The 15,881-nt window shown below is 38.1% G+C and overlaps 1 protein-coding gene across 1 annotated transcript; it reads right to left on the bottom strand.

Moving 5' to 3' along the window:
* Nucleotides 1-2,218: 2,218 nt before the first annotated feature.
* LOC149811327 (SNARE associated Golgi protein family) lies at nucleotides 2,219-5,394 on the bottom strand. The gene is made up of 2 exons (XM_089993301.1): nucleotides 5,047-5,394; nucleotides 2,219-2,853 (listed from the first exon to the last, which is right to left on the bottom strand). Exons 1-2 carry the CDS (start codon nucleotides 5,352-5,354, stop codon nucleotides 2,358-2,360), a joined length of 804 nt encoding a protein of 267 aa, XP_089849427.1. The 5' UTR covers nucleotides 5,355-5,394; the 3' UTR covers nucleotides 2,219-2,357.
* Nucleotides 5,395-15,881: the final 10,487 nt, after the last annotated feature.

Genomic DNA, 15,881 nt, shown 5'->3' with positions numbered 1-15,881 from the left:
TATGAGGGAGACAGATCTGTGAGTGATCTGCTCTAGGAAACCTGTGTTGCAGTGTGGGCACTCGAGCTCATCTTCGGTTCTTGTGAGGCTCACCATTCTGGAATAGGTGTGGCACCAATACGGCTGTAAGGAGGAGTTGGTCGAAGTCATGATTCCTCTCTGTTGATTCTGGGAACAGGAAGAAAAGGGAAGCATAGAGAGGTAATCTTTCTAATCTTTATCTACCCAAAGAAAAAAAAATGAATGGGTAAGATGAGTTTGGGGTTTGAGATATTTATATAAAAATTATGGGTGTGCGACCACTGGAAGAATAGTGTGGCTTGGAAGGATCTGAAAAGACCACCATTGTTTAGGTAAGAAATCATGGGTTTTAACTGAATTTTTATTTTATTTGCTATTTTTTACATATTATTTATTTATACATTATATGTTTTATATATGTACTATACATATATTATATATTTTTATATATATTATCAAGCTTTAAAAAATACTTGAAAATATTTTTGCTATTCCATGTTTTTTACGGTCTAAGCCTTTAACCTCTCAAAAAAGCAAATACCATATTCTCATCTGTTTGAAAACTAATATGTGAAGAGACAACTCTGAAATCTACACATTCTCCCAAACAACTTCAAAATGGTTTTGGCAAGTGCTAGACTGAATTTTGATGGTGCTCCCAAACAAGCAGGTGAGAAGTACCAAAATTTACTGGATTTGTGGATTCCTTACTTCCTTCCCCAGCTACCATGGATGTCCAGATTACAAACAGGGCCTTAATGTTTCCTAAAAAAAAAAATCAGATACTTCACCAAGTTTGAAGCATATTTGAGGAGACGTCTCGAATTCGAAATTTGCACCCGCGTGCCCTTTGCTGCGGGGGTGAAGTTTGGCGTACTCCTAGTGGACAGCGGAGGGAGACCTTACGCCAATGAACTCTGCTCTCGCGAGAGAGGCAGTTTTCCCCTGGTTATCCAAAGTAAAAAAAGTCTGAAGCATATGTAAGTTTATGCAGAAAATCCTATTAATCATTGTCTATTCAAGATTAATAATTGCACGCTGTCAAGTTCTAAAAACACCTGTCGTTCAGTAGATTATCAAGCTTTGAGTACTTCGGGTTCACTGTTGCTTTACAAAAGGCAAGTTTACTGTGGATAGTAAATCTCGATCTTCTTCGTAATCATGGAGACTAAATTTCTCTTTGGTGGGGAGATGGCACAGTCTCATCAAACTAAAAATTCTTCAACTCCACTGATATTGTTCTGATCTTCTACATGATCATTACATTTCTCTTGAGCGGGGAGATAGCATTGTCTTATCAAATTGAAAATTTCTTGAGCTTTGACAGATATTATACTGATCTTGTTCATAATACATCACCAGTCTTGTTGGGCTCTCCTAAACTCTGGCAAATTGTGATGAACATGGGTGGTGCATTCCTTGCTCAGCCTCTCTCTCTCTCTCTCTCTCTCTCTCTCTCTCTCTCTCTCTCTCACACACACACACACACACACACGCACACACACACACACACGCACACACACACACACTCACGTTTTTCTAGATCACTCTTTAGGACCTTTCAAAAATCAGTTGCAAGTCTTTTTTTTGCTTGATCTGAGCTTGGAGCTTGGAACTTTTTGAAAATCATAGTTGCCATATCCAAAGAAGTTCACCATACTCCCGGATCTTCAAGCTTTTGAAGTCTGAGAACATGACCAAGGTTGGAGATTTGCACAGATATCCACTAAGGATAACTTGGGCATTGCAGTGGGGTAGGCATCCTGCAGCGGATTCTGACCTCCAACCATATCATTCATGGAAATGCAGAGACAAAACAAGAACGCCAGCAGTATGATGAAGATTTTCATCTCCATCACAGACCTCCATAAACATCTTTCATATCTAAATAAAAGAGAAAAGTGTACGGAAAGAAAATATTGTTTGCAATCCGCTCATGGAGTTGGTACTCTATTATGGAATCATAATGCTCCAAGAAGAGATTTTCCATGTCTTTCTGTTCAACCTTCACCATCAATGTGTTGAAGCAAGCTCTGATTACACAAATCTGAAACTGTCAGCTTATTTTTTGAAATAACAGAAGGGATTGCCACAGAGGCATATCCGTGATTGCCATTTTCTAAAAATGTGTGTATAGGTTGAATAAGAGTAGTGTTCTATCAAAATGTGTGTATAGATTGAAAAAGAGAAGCGTGTTCTATCAAAAAAAGAGCATGTACCAGAAGTTCAAATTCATAACTTACTGAGCTGAACAGTACTAGTTCCCAAAATTCTACAATACATCAATGCCAGATCATCCAATAAGAGAATAAACAAGGGGAAAAATTAAAATCAAGTTACCGCCTTTTCTTCAACCTTGCTTTGTCAGATAAAGTTTGAGGCATCGAAGGATCATGAGCAGTGGCATTCGTAGCAGAATGGGCCCTTGAAGATTCATCATCTTCAACTACAGCAGTCTCAGATGAATATTTTTTAACTCTCCATGAAACAAGAATGCTAGATACGATCCCAAGAACAGGAAGTATGTAGGATAGGATCTGAGATTTCTGAGATTTGGAGGTTGAAGTAATGGCTGCACCAGCTAGGCTGCCAACAGAAGCATTCTGCAAGATCATGGGGATGCAGCCAATAACTGTCGGAAGAAGGAAATCAACCAAGAAACGAATATCTGTCGCAGCCAATGCATAGTTGATTATATAAGATGGGATTGGGGAGAAGCGAGCCAAGAGTACAAATCTCCAACCATCCCGTGCAACTCCTCTAGAAATCAGGTGGAAATATTTGCTTCTCTGTGCCCATTCCAAAGCAGAACTTGAGCTCCGTAAAATTATCCTGAAATGAACCAAAAAACAAGCCACAAAACAAACATGTTCTTTAGAAAACAGCTTTCCTGTTAACAAAAGCATAAATAACTGCTTTCCTGCTACACTAAAATTCTTGGTGTCTTGTCATGTCTTTTCTGGACCGAAGCGAGAATGTAGATAGTGTAAGTTCATCACCAGCACTAATTCTTGGGCAACCAAATATAAGATGACAAAGGTTTCCAAACGGCCATAGTCTTTTTTCCAATTAATTCCTAATTAGCAAGAAGTGATCTACGAATACAGAACATGACCACAGTCCATTACTTTGTAGATCCATTGTTCTCTCCAAATGGTTATAAGGTTTTTACTAGTTCCTAATGGTATAGAAAGTTTATCAATTGCTTAACCTCAGATTCTGTCAGGAACAAGAACTGCTGGGACTTATATGGTGTCCAACAGATTGGTACAAAATCGCAACTTCCATGGTAAACAAAAAAAAACTATGATATTGAGATTACTAGCTAGACAGAAAGACCTTCAGTTTTCCAATAGTGATCCCAAAATGCACGTGAAAATCACATTTAGATAACAATAAAATACTACAGCATTACAGAGATGCAATTGATTGTATTTTTCATGATTGTTTTTAATGTATTATATTACCTGTCTACTAGTCTGACCTCTATAACAAAAGATCAAGCAATAACAATTGCTTTGCAGGTTTGAATTTAATAAATACAAGTGAATATGAAAACTATTTCTTGAGTTGATGATGTTATTATCGAACCAATAACTGGATCTTGTATCTATTCAAAGTAAATGGTCTAGATCCAAGAAATAAACTAAGAACACAATTAGATTCGTTGATAAGTTTGTTTACATAGTTTAGTTAGATTAGGAACATTGGATTTTATTGGTTATTTTATATTGTTGGGATAAATATTTCATGGAAACTTATTTGGGAATGGGTGAGTTTTAGTCTTTGAGATGTATATGTGCAATGGATCTGTTATGGAAGGTTTTAGTTTTCTGGTTATCATTCAAAAAAGGTAAATCTATGTAAGTGCTAACCTTGTAGATTCAAGGGTGCTTATAAGAGAAGATGATCCTAAATAGTAATTCCCCCTAAATTCATCTTCTTTTCTACCTCTCACATAATTCATTGCAATAAAGTTTCAATCATGTAAAGAAAATCTTGTTGATTAAGCCTACATCACTAATTCCCCATAAATTTAGCTTATTTCTACATAATCCATTGCCATAAAGTGTCAGTCTTGTAAAGAAAATCTTGTCAATTAAGAATTACAACAGTTGGCACTGATTCCAATGCAAACAGATGAAACTTTGTACGAACATAAGTATGGAAACCATCTGCCATAGTCACATATTATCAACAAAATCAGATAAACGTAGAGGAATCAAGTAGGAACAAGGATAGAGAAACCCATGACATTGCTACAACACGATGTCTTGTGAAAATATTCATTATCTCTTCCTTCAAAATCAGAAAGCTAGTCAAGCCATAGAAAACCCCAAATTTGGAACTCCTTTTCCGCATCACTGCTACCACAGGATGTTGGAAGAAAGAATGAAAGTATATATATATATATATATATATATATATATATATATATATATATATATATATATATATATAATTTCTTCCTACATATTCGAAAGGATTATAAAAAATCTCTAAATTCAGATTCCCTTTCTCATACACGGCTTGTTCCTATGCCACATTGGACAATTGCAAACAACATAAAAACTCTAACCAAGTCAAATTTCACATTTCCCCACTCTGTGCTTATGAATTCATTGAAAAATAGAACCACCATAAAAATACTTTCAGCCATTTTCAGTATCACCAACATGAGCAATCGAACATCTTGATTTCTCAACATGCTAGCGACCAATAATCACCGCTTGAAACAAATCAATAAACATAAAACAGAACCCATTCAACACAAAAATCATTGGTTGCCATCCGTATATTCACAATGGTGGCATGAGAACAAACTTCATATTATTCCATTCACTTTTTTCGATTCAATTTTCTCCCTTTTTTTTGCAAACAAATAAAAACCGCACCCTTATTCCAAATTACCACCTTACCGAATACGATTGATAAGAGAAGAAATCAAAGAAGTGGTCTAGCACAGAAACAAAGCGGTGAGAAGGGGGGTGGAAGATGGGGAGAAATAGAGATGTGGGAGATCACCTGCCGACCCAGAAAGAGAGGGAGGCGCCGAGCATCTTGCCGGAGAAGACGCAGAGGACGCCAGGAAGGAAGCCGAAGAGGAGGGAGGCCCCCGCCTCGAAGAAGACGGCGTAAGGCAAGCAGAGAGCGAGGGTGACGGTGTGAATCCCAACATAGAGGGGGATCGCCCAGACTCCCAACTTCTCGGAGAGCTCTCTGAACCATCTGAGTACGTCTTCCTTGCTCCAACCCCTGGGGTTTTCGCTGACGACGGTGGCGTAGGCGATCGCCAGAGCTGCGACGACCAACGCGAAGCCGACTAACCGCATCGATGAATCTCTCTCTCTCTCTCTCTCTCTCTCTCTCTCTCTCTCTTTTTTCTTTATCTTTTACTTTGGTAACCGTAGAGTTTCCCTTTGAGGAGGAAAGCCACGTCGGATGATGGGACGATCTAAACCGGGGCCTCAATTCTTACAGGAAAATAGATACAATAACCTTAAACCTAATTCAAAAACTACGAAATTTTTTATTTTTTTAAAGAACTGATAGTTTCACGATTACCATCCAAATAAAAGTGTCAGGTAAACAAAAAATAAAATAAACTTCAAATAATGAAATATGACATTAGAATCAAAATTGATTGCAACCAAGATACGATGAGTCTACAACCTAATAAGTTTTTATTTACAAATAGACACAACTGTAGTGCATTGTAAGTTTCTAGTTTTAGTTTAGTTTATTAATTATGCACACATGTTTATAAATTTTATTCTCTTTTATCGTATCTCTATCATCATACTCAAATACATATTCTATTTTATTCAGTACAACTGTAATGAATTGTAAGCTCTTAGTCTTAGTTTAGTTTGCTAATTATGTACACATGTTTATAAATTTTACCCTCTTTTATTGTATCTCTATCATCATACTCAAATACATATTTTATTTTATTCGGCTATTCTGAATATAACCTTCTCGAACATAACAACCCATGTAGACAACTTAGAGTCTACGACGTTGGTCAAACATATAAATCACTCACAACAACATAGTCTAAAATAACCTAGATTATATATATAAGTACTGCAGATGCTCGTCGATTGCAAGCTAAAAGCTACAAAAAGCTCAATCGATAGTTAGCCAAAGAGTCAGGATGGCTATACCTGCCCTCAAGGTACTCAAAGAGCTATACATGCCCCAACGTGTCTCAAGAAAATATATTTGCTCTCAAAGTTTTTTTGTTTATGCTATATCCTACATGTGTCTAGTGGACAATGTTTTAACCCTTAAGGGTCACCTAGGAACGTCTAAGATATTCTTAAGGTACACACATCAACAATGTCCTACACCATGTTTCCTATTAGAGTTTCTTATTATACTCTGTTTGGTCATCCTATGTACAACATTCTTTCAACATTCATTTCTTAAAGTTAGTGCATTATACAATCATTAATTTATGTTTACTAACTACTTTTTAACACGCATTCATATGTCATAAATTTAAGGATAACATCTCACCATAGACTTATTTGATCACGACACTTACAACGCCCCCTCCCAAGGCATAAGCATGACATTATCGAAATAGTTCCTACCTCGAAACTCTGAAACTCTACTCTCAATTCTCAACGTCATACATCAATCATATACATGCAGAAATGTCATGATTTTCTTCACACATGATACATTCATAATTAAATCATGTCATAAATCAAGAAACATGCAACATGTATCACCATATTTAAGCATTATATTGAACATCACAATTCATAGATCCCTAAACATGTAAAACATTGTTCTATTCACGATAAATAAAACTAGCATACTTAAAACACATAGAATCACATTGAAATATGCCTAAACCAACTAGCATGTATTTTATTTCACTAAAGAGGACTTTACAAATGTCCACTTACCTAGAATGCTGAAATTCTCTCTTTAAGAAAATACTTTAGCCTTTTCGTAAGTTTTGATCTGAAATCAACGAATATCCTGTATTATCATTTAAAGTCTTATTTTTATAAAAAAATTATAAAAATATTTCTAGACTTTAATGTCAAACTCTGACTTCTTTCTTTTAGAGTTTGTCATCACATCCCCTATTAATGGATCCTACTCGAAAAGGAGAATCAAAGAATAAAAAATCACTTGAATTCGACATCGGAGTACCAAGTTATGCCTTGTTTACTAATTGGGCACATTGAGGGAAAAATATTTTTTTTACTTTTTGACCACCCTCAGTTCTATATAATATTCTTTTATTTATGTTGTCTTTACGCCATATCTAATTCATATTAAATTTCAGGTCCAAATCCACTCTGATTTTAAAACGGATCACTTACGCTTTTCAACTGCAACTTTGACTGGATCTTGGATCCGGTATGCCTGATCCAAACCTTTTCGTGATGGTTTGGCACAAGCATGGTGTCTAAGATGAAAAGTTTTTAATTTGGATTAAACCCAACTAGATCTAATTAGTTTTGAATCCACTTTGGATACCTATGATCTGATTTGAGTTTTGGATCTGATTCATATTGGAAAATTGAGGTCTTTGCTATCTTGATTTGCCACTGTACCCATCCAATTTCACTTATACACGCACCTATATATATAATTTGAAAATATGATTGTCTCGGTCTAACTTAAATCGGGTCCAACTTGGTCTGGACTTAATCGGTCCGCAGAAACAGACCCGACTCGATCTACCCAGACTGAGTCAATCTACCTCGAATATAAATTAGGCTTGGTCTGTATAGACCGAGCCGGTCTGTCAAGACTCGGTCTACTAAATCCAATTGGACCTGACTCGGTCTGAATAGATCGAGACGGTCTTCCAAAGGTCATATCTGACTTCGTCTATTTAGACCGAGTCGATCTGTTGCTGATATACAGACCCAACTCGGTCTATCCAGACCGAGTTGGTCTGTCACATCTGTGTTTCTTTTTTTCTGCTTGGCTCGGTCTGGGTGTGCCCAGACCGAGTCAACTCGGCCTCACATGACCTGGTTTTGTATGTGTCATGCCCAGACCGAGCACTATGGTTGACTCGGTCAGCTATTCTACGCAGATCGAGTTGCCTCTCATGCGGGGTCGAGACTGAGTCTTTCCCTTCTTCTCTTCTGTATGGCAGTTCCGACATCCTCATTGTTGTTGGGATGTTGCAGCCCATTATGAATGGGGTGGCGCCACTGGCGATCGCCGATCACCGGCAGTTGCCTCTCCCTTTATTTATTTGTTTATTTATTTATTATTATTATTATCATCATTGTTTGATGGCGATAGCATAGGGAAAACCCCTCTACTACCCCCTTTCTATGAGAGACTAGGACAAGGATCCATTGTGTGCGTGTGTATATATATACATATGAGAAGGGATGGCCCAATTTCTTTTTTTAGAAAGGCAAGATGTTAAGCGAACCCCTACCAGATTTCATTGATTAAAGGAAATTACATTGTGTGTATCATCCCTCAAAGGGATCCAAGGGGCAGGGGGTTATCTTTTAACAATTTGCATAGCTCTCCTTTGGCAAAATGAGCTAAGTATCAGAACTAGGAGAATGTCTGAAACTGAATCCCTTCCTTCAAGGGCTCTGTTAGCTTTTGAGACTAAGTCCCATCGGTGATTTTCAATTATAACCTTGGTTCACGCTTTCATTGTGGTCAGGATCTTGGACCAGACATTCCACTCTCTATCCTGCACAAGTCTTTCCATGGAGAAGCAACCTGCCTCTTCGATAGATACAACATGATCCCTTACCATAAAATCGAAGTGTCACCTACCATGAAAGATGCTCGTAGTGTTGATGAGATGTCAGTCTGGATCAGGAGGGAGCCATACCGACAAACTCTTTCATTTGGATGCAGTCTAACCGTGAGAGTCACGAAGAATCCTCATAGCCTATTCTCTCAAATAGTGAGATCGACCTCTTGATATTTTCAAATACCTACTGGTTCTGCAGCTTCCACACGACCCAGATGATGACTTGGAAGGACACTTCCCAACTCCACTGAATTGGAAGCCAAACCATGGATGTCATTTTTGAGATGGTTGGAGATTAGGATTGGCTCCACTGAATCCTAAATAATCTTGTTGCAGTGGCATGCCATAAGAAGGTCACTACAGGGTAAAGGTGGAAGGTAGGGATGGTAGTGGACCGGGGGAAACAGGGCCCCACCCCGCCTCGTCCCATTTGGACCAAGGATGGAGGGCATGAAATGGGAATGAAGGTTAAATCAAAACCCATGCATGGATGGAGGAAGGGATGAACTTACGCTTTCCCCCACTCTGCCTCGTCTCTTTTCCTGCCCTGCCCCATCCCCAATCCTTCTTTAGGGATGGAAATGGACTGAGGGGAAATGGCCCCACCCGCCCCACCCCGTTTGGACTGGGGATGAAGGACATAAAATGGCGATTGAGGTTAAAATCCAAACCCGTGCGGAGATGGAAGCGAGGATGGAGGTCCGAATTTTGAGATGGGCGAGGGTGGAGACCTTGTCCCCCACCCCTACCTTAGTCCATTGCCATCCCTAGAGGAAGGGGTGGGACGGGGTTTTCGAGTCCAGCTGGCACATTTCACAATGATTGGAGAATTGAAAGCCCGACTTCTGTCGTCTTTCATGTATCAAGAGACACTCTTGAAGGACCCATCAGAGAGTGAGCACTGCCCTTCGAAAAGCCTTTTTGACACATACCATCTTTTAACTATAGTTTCTTGTACCACTTTTTTTCTAATGGCCTCCCAGATGGAATGAAAGTTGCAGACTTTGAAAGGAAGCCATTTGAGATGGTCCTCTTTGGTGGGGTCCCAGGTGAGAGCATTGGTGATGGATATAACTGAATAGGGACATTAAACGAGGATGTAACAAATGACATCTATGAGCTAGTTATTGGTCAATGACATCTATAAATCTAATGGGCAAAAGACTATGATACATTAGGGTTTGGGTATTTGGGGAAAGTAGAGACAACATAGGGCCCCTAGAGCACCATGGGACAAACCAAAATGAAACATTGGATCTCCTTTAGATGTTCCATTGAGAGTGGGGAAGGATAGCAACCCGCCTCACACCTAACAACTTTCAATCATGGAGGTACATGGAGAGGTTGCATGGGTAACTACCTTCCAGACCAGTTTGACGAGGCTCACTAAGTTCCTCTTGGAGATTTCAGAGTATCAGACCCCCCTCATTGCGAGTGTAAAGCAAAGAGCGTGAAGATAAATTGAAGAACCGAAGATGATCATTTCCATTAGAATGTATGTGGTATATATACAACATACAAAAGATAACAGATGCCAAGAAAATAATACAATTACTTTCCAAATGTAACTAATTTACAAATTCATTTGCTCAATAAGATCTCTCTTATCCCTGATTTACCGCATTTACTTGCTAGAAGTAAATTAGATAAATCCTGCTATTTTAGTTTTGCCTCTTTACTTTTATATTCCCCCTCAAGTTGGTGCCTCTATGCTTGGTAGGCCTAGCTTGCCAACAAGGTGCTTGAAGCTTTCTTTACTTAGTGCCTTTGTCAGAATATCTACCCTTTGATCCTTGCTAGGAACATATGCGGTATTGATGACTCCTGCCTCTATTTTTTCTAAAATGAAATAACAATCCAATTCTATATATTTTGTTCATTCGTGGAATACTAGATTGGTTGTTATATGTAGTGTGGCTTGATTGTCACTAGGGGTGGCAAAACCTGACACGACCCGCCAACCCGCCTCTTAGGCAGGTTTGGGTTTGGCTTAAACGGGTTCGTGTCATAAATGGGTCGACCCACCTAACCCGTTTATTAAATGGGTCGGGTTCGTGTTAAGGGTATGCCAACCCGCCAACCCATTTAATAAATGGGTTAGGTGGTCGGATCAACCCGTTCACCCGAACCCGACCCGCCAACCTGTTTACCCGACCCAACCCATTTATTAAACGGGTTAACCGCGTCGTGTAAGGTTACCCGTTTAATAAATGGGTCGGGTTCGTGTTTGCCACAGCCAACCTGTTTAATAAACGGGTCAGGTTCGTGTTGAGGTATGCTGACTCGCCAACCCGCCGACACGACCCGCCAACCCGACCCGATTGCCACCCCTAATTGTCACAATATAAGATTGTCAAACTTTCTTGTTTGCAGCCAAGATCTTCAAGAAGATATATCAACCATACAACTTCACTTGTTCCTGCTGCCATACTTCTGAATTTCGCTTCTACCGAGGATCTAGAAACAATTGCTTGTTTCTTTGTTTTCCAGGATATGATGTTGTCACCTAAGAAGGTATAATATCCTGATGTTGACTTTCTTGATATCGGACAACTTGCTCAGTCTGAGTCCACATAACAACTTAATTTGAGATCATTTTTTGCTTTTAGCATGATTCCTTGCCCATGTGTTTTCTTTAGATATCTTAATAATTTGGTAGCTGCTTTCTAGTATTGTTCTCATGGCTCATGCATGAATTGACTGAGTATATGCATAGTATATGTGATATCAGGCCTTGTAATGGTTAGATAAATGAGTCAACCAACTAACCTTTTAAAAGTAGCTGCATTTGTGATTAGATTTTCACTATGATCGAACTTTTTTTGAGGTTCCATTGATATTTCTGATGGCTTTGTTCCTAGAAGGCCTACTTCTTTTAACAAATCAAGTACATATTTCCTCTGATTGAGGAATATCTCCTGTCATGACCGTGCCACTTCCATGCCTAGGAAATATCTTAAGTTTCTCAGGTTTTTTATATGAAATGTTTGGTCAAGGAGCTCTTTCAATTTTTCAATGGCCCTGTCATCACTTCTTGTTATAATCACATCATCTACATAAACCAAAATAAATATTTCATGTTCACCACGTTTCTTGAAAAATAAATAACAATCTCCCGAGATTGAGTGAAACCAAACTAGAGAAGAGTATTGGAAAACTTGATGAATCATTGTCTTGATGCTTGTTCCAGCCCCTATAGAGATTTATTGAGTCGACATACTCGATTTTCTCCCTATCAACGATATCCGGGTGGCAATTGCATATAGATCTCTTCATCAAGATCCCCATGCAAAAATGCATTGTTGACATCCAGTTGATGAAGGGACCAATTGTGGGTGGCAGCAATGGATAATAAGCATCACATAGTTACTAATTTGGCAACTGGGGCAAACGTGTCATGATAATTCAAACCTTTCTGTTGAGTATAGCCTTGTGCGATGAGCTGAACCTTGTAGCATTTGATGCTTCCGTCGGATCTGTATTTAATTTTATAGACCCATTTTGATCCAATCACATGCTTCCCGAGTGGCAAAGGCATAAGAGTCCACATGTCATTGTCTCGAAGGGCCCGTAGCTTTGTATCCATGGTAGGTTTCCATCTTTCATTCTTTAGAGCAGTGAGATAGTCTTTAGGTTCTTCATGAGCAAAGATAGCGGCTAGGAAAGCATGGTAGGAATGAAAAAGTTTAATTAAAAAAATCTAGGAAAGAAGATATGGGATAATGGGTGGAGGTTGTGGAGGTAGGCAACGAATGGCCATAGAAAATAGCTTGATTACATTTATAATATGATAGATAAGTGGGTCTGGATCGCTGATGTGTAGAGCGTCGAAGCTCTAAATTATTGTTTAGATTTGGAAAATAGATGCCATTAGAGTTTGGGCATGGATTATGATCTTGAACAATATATTCAAGAGGACAAGATAAATAAAATGTGTCCTCAATGGGATTTTGTAAAATGATGTCACTATAAATTTAGGAAAAACTCTAAAAAAAAACATGTGTCCTGAAAGGGAAAAACATTTTTGTGAAAGACAACATCTCGACTGACAAAAATGGTATTTGTTTCTAGATCATATACCTTATACCCTTTTTTGCCAAACGGATATCCGATAAACACACATTTCTTGGCACAGAGAGAAAATTTATGCTTAGAGAAATAACGTGCAAAACATAAACAACCAAAATTTTTGAGATGGTCATATTTTGCCTTGGTTCTATAAAGAAGTTCACAAGGTATATAATTAGTTGAGGAAGTAATGGTGGGAATGTGATTGACCAAATATGCATCGGTGAGAATGCGTTCACCCCAAAATTTTGTTGGCATATGAGCTTGAAATTTAATTGCTCGTGCGATTTCTAACAAATGACGATGTTTCCTTTCGACAATGCCCTTTTGTTAGGCAGTTCCAACATAAGAATGTTGGTGCAAAATCTTGTTTTCACGCAAAAAAGTTTGTATTTCATGTGAGAAAAAAATTATGCTCCATTGTCGGAGCGAATATGTGTCATATGTTTGTTGAATTGAACTTTTATCATTTGAATGTAATTTTGCAATATTTCTTGCGTTTGAGATTTGTGTCTCATCAAGTAAACCCATGTAGCTTTGCTAAAATCACCAACAATAGTTAAAAAAAAATGGCTTCCATGAACGATATCATATTGTAAGCGCCCCAAATGTCAAAATGAACTAATTCAAAAATACCTTGAGAATGACTTTCACTGATGTGAAAAGGCAGATGTGTGAATTTAGCTAGAGGGCAAATTTCACACCTGACTTGATTATTTTGTATCAAATCACAGTCTTTAAATAAATGTCTTAAATGTAAATCAGAAACATGCCCTAAATACATGTGCCATATGTCCATATGATCTTTATTTACTGAAGTGGCAGCTACCAGACTTCCACCATCATCAAGAATGTAAAGTCTCAAACATTCTCTACCCGATCCAATCGTCTCTAGGTTCTGAATTTGGCAATAAGAAGAAGAAAAAATAACATTATAATTATAGAATTGACAAAGTTGTGATGTGGATAGGAGGTTTATCCTGAATGAGGGGACATGCTAAACATTATAAAGAATAAGCTTTGGAGACAAAATAACTTGACCAATGTAAGATATTGGAGTTGTCGATCCATTTGGGAGTTTGATGGGTTTAAGATTAGTATATTGTTTAACATTGGCCATTAAGGACAAAGAGCAACACATGGGATAAAAGTTGGTTATACTGATCCATGGTCAATTGAGGACCGACGAGTTTCTTTGAAACTGAATCAGCAAGTGATGTATTTGCAGCAAATTGATTATTGGATCATGGTGGAAAACCATGTAAAGTATAACATTTCTCTTTTATATGGCTAGTTTTCTGCAATGATCACATTTAGGTCATTCTTTTTCTTTGAATCGACTCATGTTATTCTTTGGAAATTGAACACTTTCCTCAGCAACAACGGCTACATTTTCTTCCATGAGTGAAGGAGTATGAACACCCCCCTGACGCTCTTCTTGAAGAAGAAGGTTATATGCTCTATTAACAGTTGGCAGGAGATTCATAACAAAGATATTACTTCAAACCCTGGCATATGACTCATTTAATCCCATGAAAAATAGAATTAATTTTTCGTCTTGCATGTAATCAGACAAGGCTTTTGCGGCTCCACATGAACAAGTCAGTAGGATGAGTTGAGTATTAAGTTCATCCTAGTATATTTTTAGCCTTGTATAATAGGCCAAAATGGACAGATTATCCTGATGAAAAGTAACAATGGACCTTTGTAAATGAAACATACGAGGTCCATTCACTTGAGCAAACCGTTCATGAAGGTCACACCATACTTCTACTACGGTTTTGGCATACAACATTCTTTCAGCAACTTCTTTGGTGAGAGTGTTAAAAAGCCATGACAGAACCATATTATGACATCTAATCCATATAAAAGCATTTGGAGAAGATGGATCTGGTTCAAGTAGGTTACCATCGACAAAACACTTGTTTTTTGTTTTCAAAGCAACAGTCATGGCCCAAGTCCAAGATACGTGGTTATCGCCTGTGAGGAGGTTGGAAACCAAAATTTGTCTTGGGGTGTCGGAGTGATGGAGATAAAAGGGATTGTTGGTATTATCAGTAGACATGGCATCACCGATCATTTGAGAAGATAATATCGAGTCACTGCTCATGATGATAGCAAAATGAAACCACAAACTTCATTGTTGTTCGACAAGTTCAAAATAAAAAAAAGAATTATAGTGTTGTTGTCAACCAACTGCGAATAAAAAGCAGGGATCATCAACTACTTATGCTGCAATTCTTTATGTAGAATTGAAGTCGTGATTAGGGAAAAAATCTGTGAAAGAAAATCACGGAGGGTGTAACAATAAAGAATGAGGAGACTCAGCAGAAATTGAGTATGATCTCGACCTGCACAAACTGAATCACTGGGTGGACAGACAGACATGCCAGGTAGCATGAACAAACAGACCAAAACTTTCTTCTGGTCTTACGAATAGTCAAGAGACAAAATGAAAAAAAACAAAAAAAAAGACTCAGTGAGCAGTTTTTGTGATAACCTGAAATGAATCGCAGATGGACTGCTCAATGAAAACGATGTTCAAAGTACCAAAACAGAGAGGAAAAGACTCAATGAGCAGTTTTTGCGATAACCTGAAATGAATCACAGATGGACTGCTTAGTGAAAATGATGTTCAAAGTACCAAAACAGAGAGGAATGATCCTGCTCTGATACTATGTAAAGCAAAGAGCGTGAAGATAAATTGAAGAACCGAAGATGATCATTTCTATTAGAATGTACGTGGTATATATACAACATACAAAAGATAACTAATGCCAAGAAAAGAATACAATGACTTTCCAAATATAACTAATTTACGTTTGCTTAATAAGATCTCCCTTATCCCTAATTTACCACATTTACTTGCTAGAGGTAAATCGGATAACTCCTGCTATTTTACTTTTACCTATTTACTTTTACAACGAGGTTTACATTTGATCTTAGGATACAAGGTGGTGGTGGTGTGAAGAGTTATCACAAATGAAGTTAAACATGATCCTTTTAAGGATTCGAATGACACTGTATG

Source organism: Nuphar pumila, chromosome 17 (assembly GCF_984573655.1).
Source record: "Nuphar pumila chromosome 17, dmNupPumi1.hap1.1, whole genome shotgun sequence".
NCBI classification, from domain to species: domain Eukaryota; kingdom Viridiplantae; phylum Streptophyta; class Magnoliopsida; order Nymphaeales; family Nymphaeaceae; genus Nuphar; species Nuphar pumila.
Note: the sequence above shows the minus strand (reverse complement) of the source record. Positions and strands in the feature narration are given on the sequence as shown.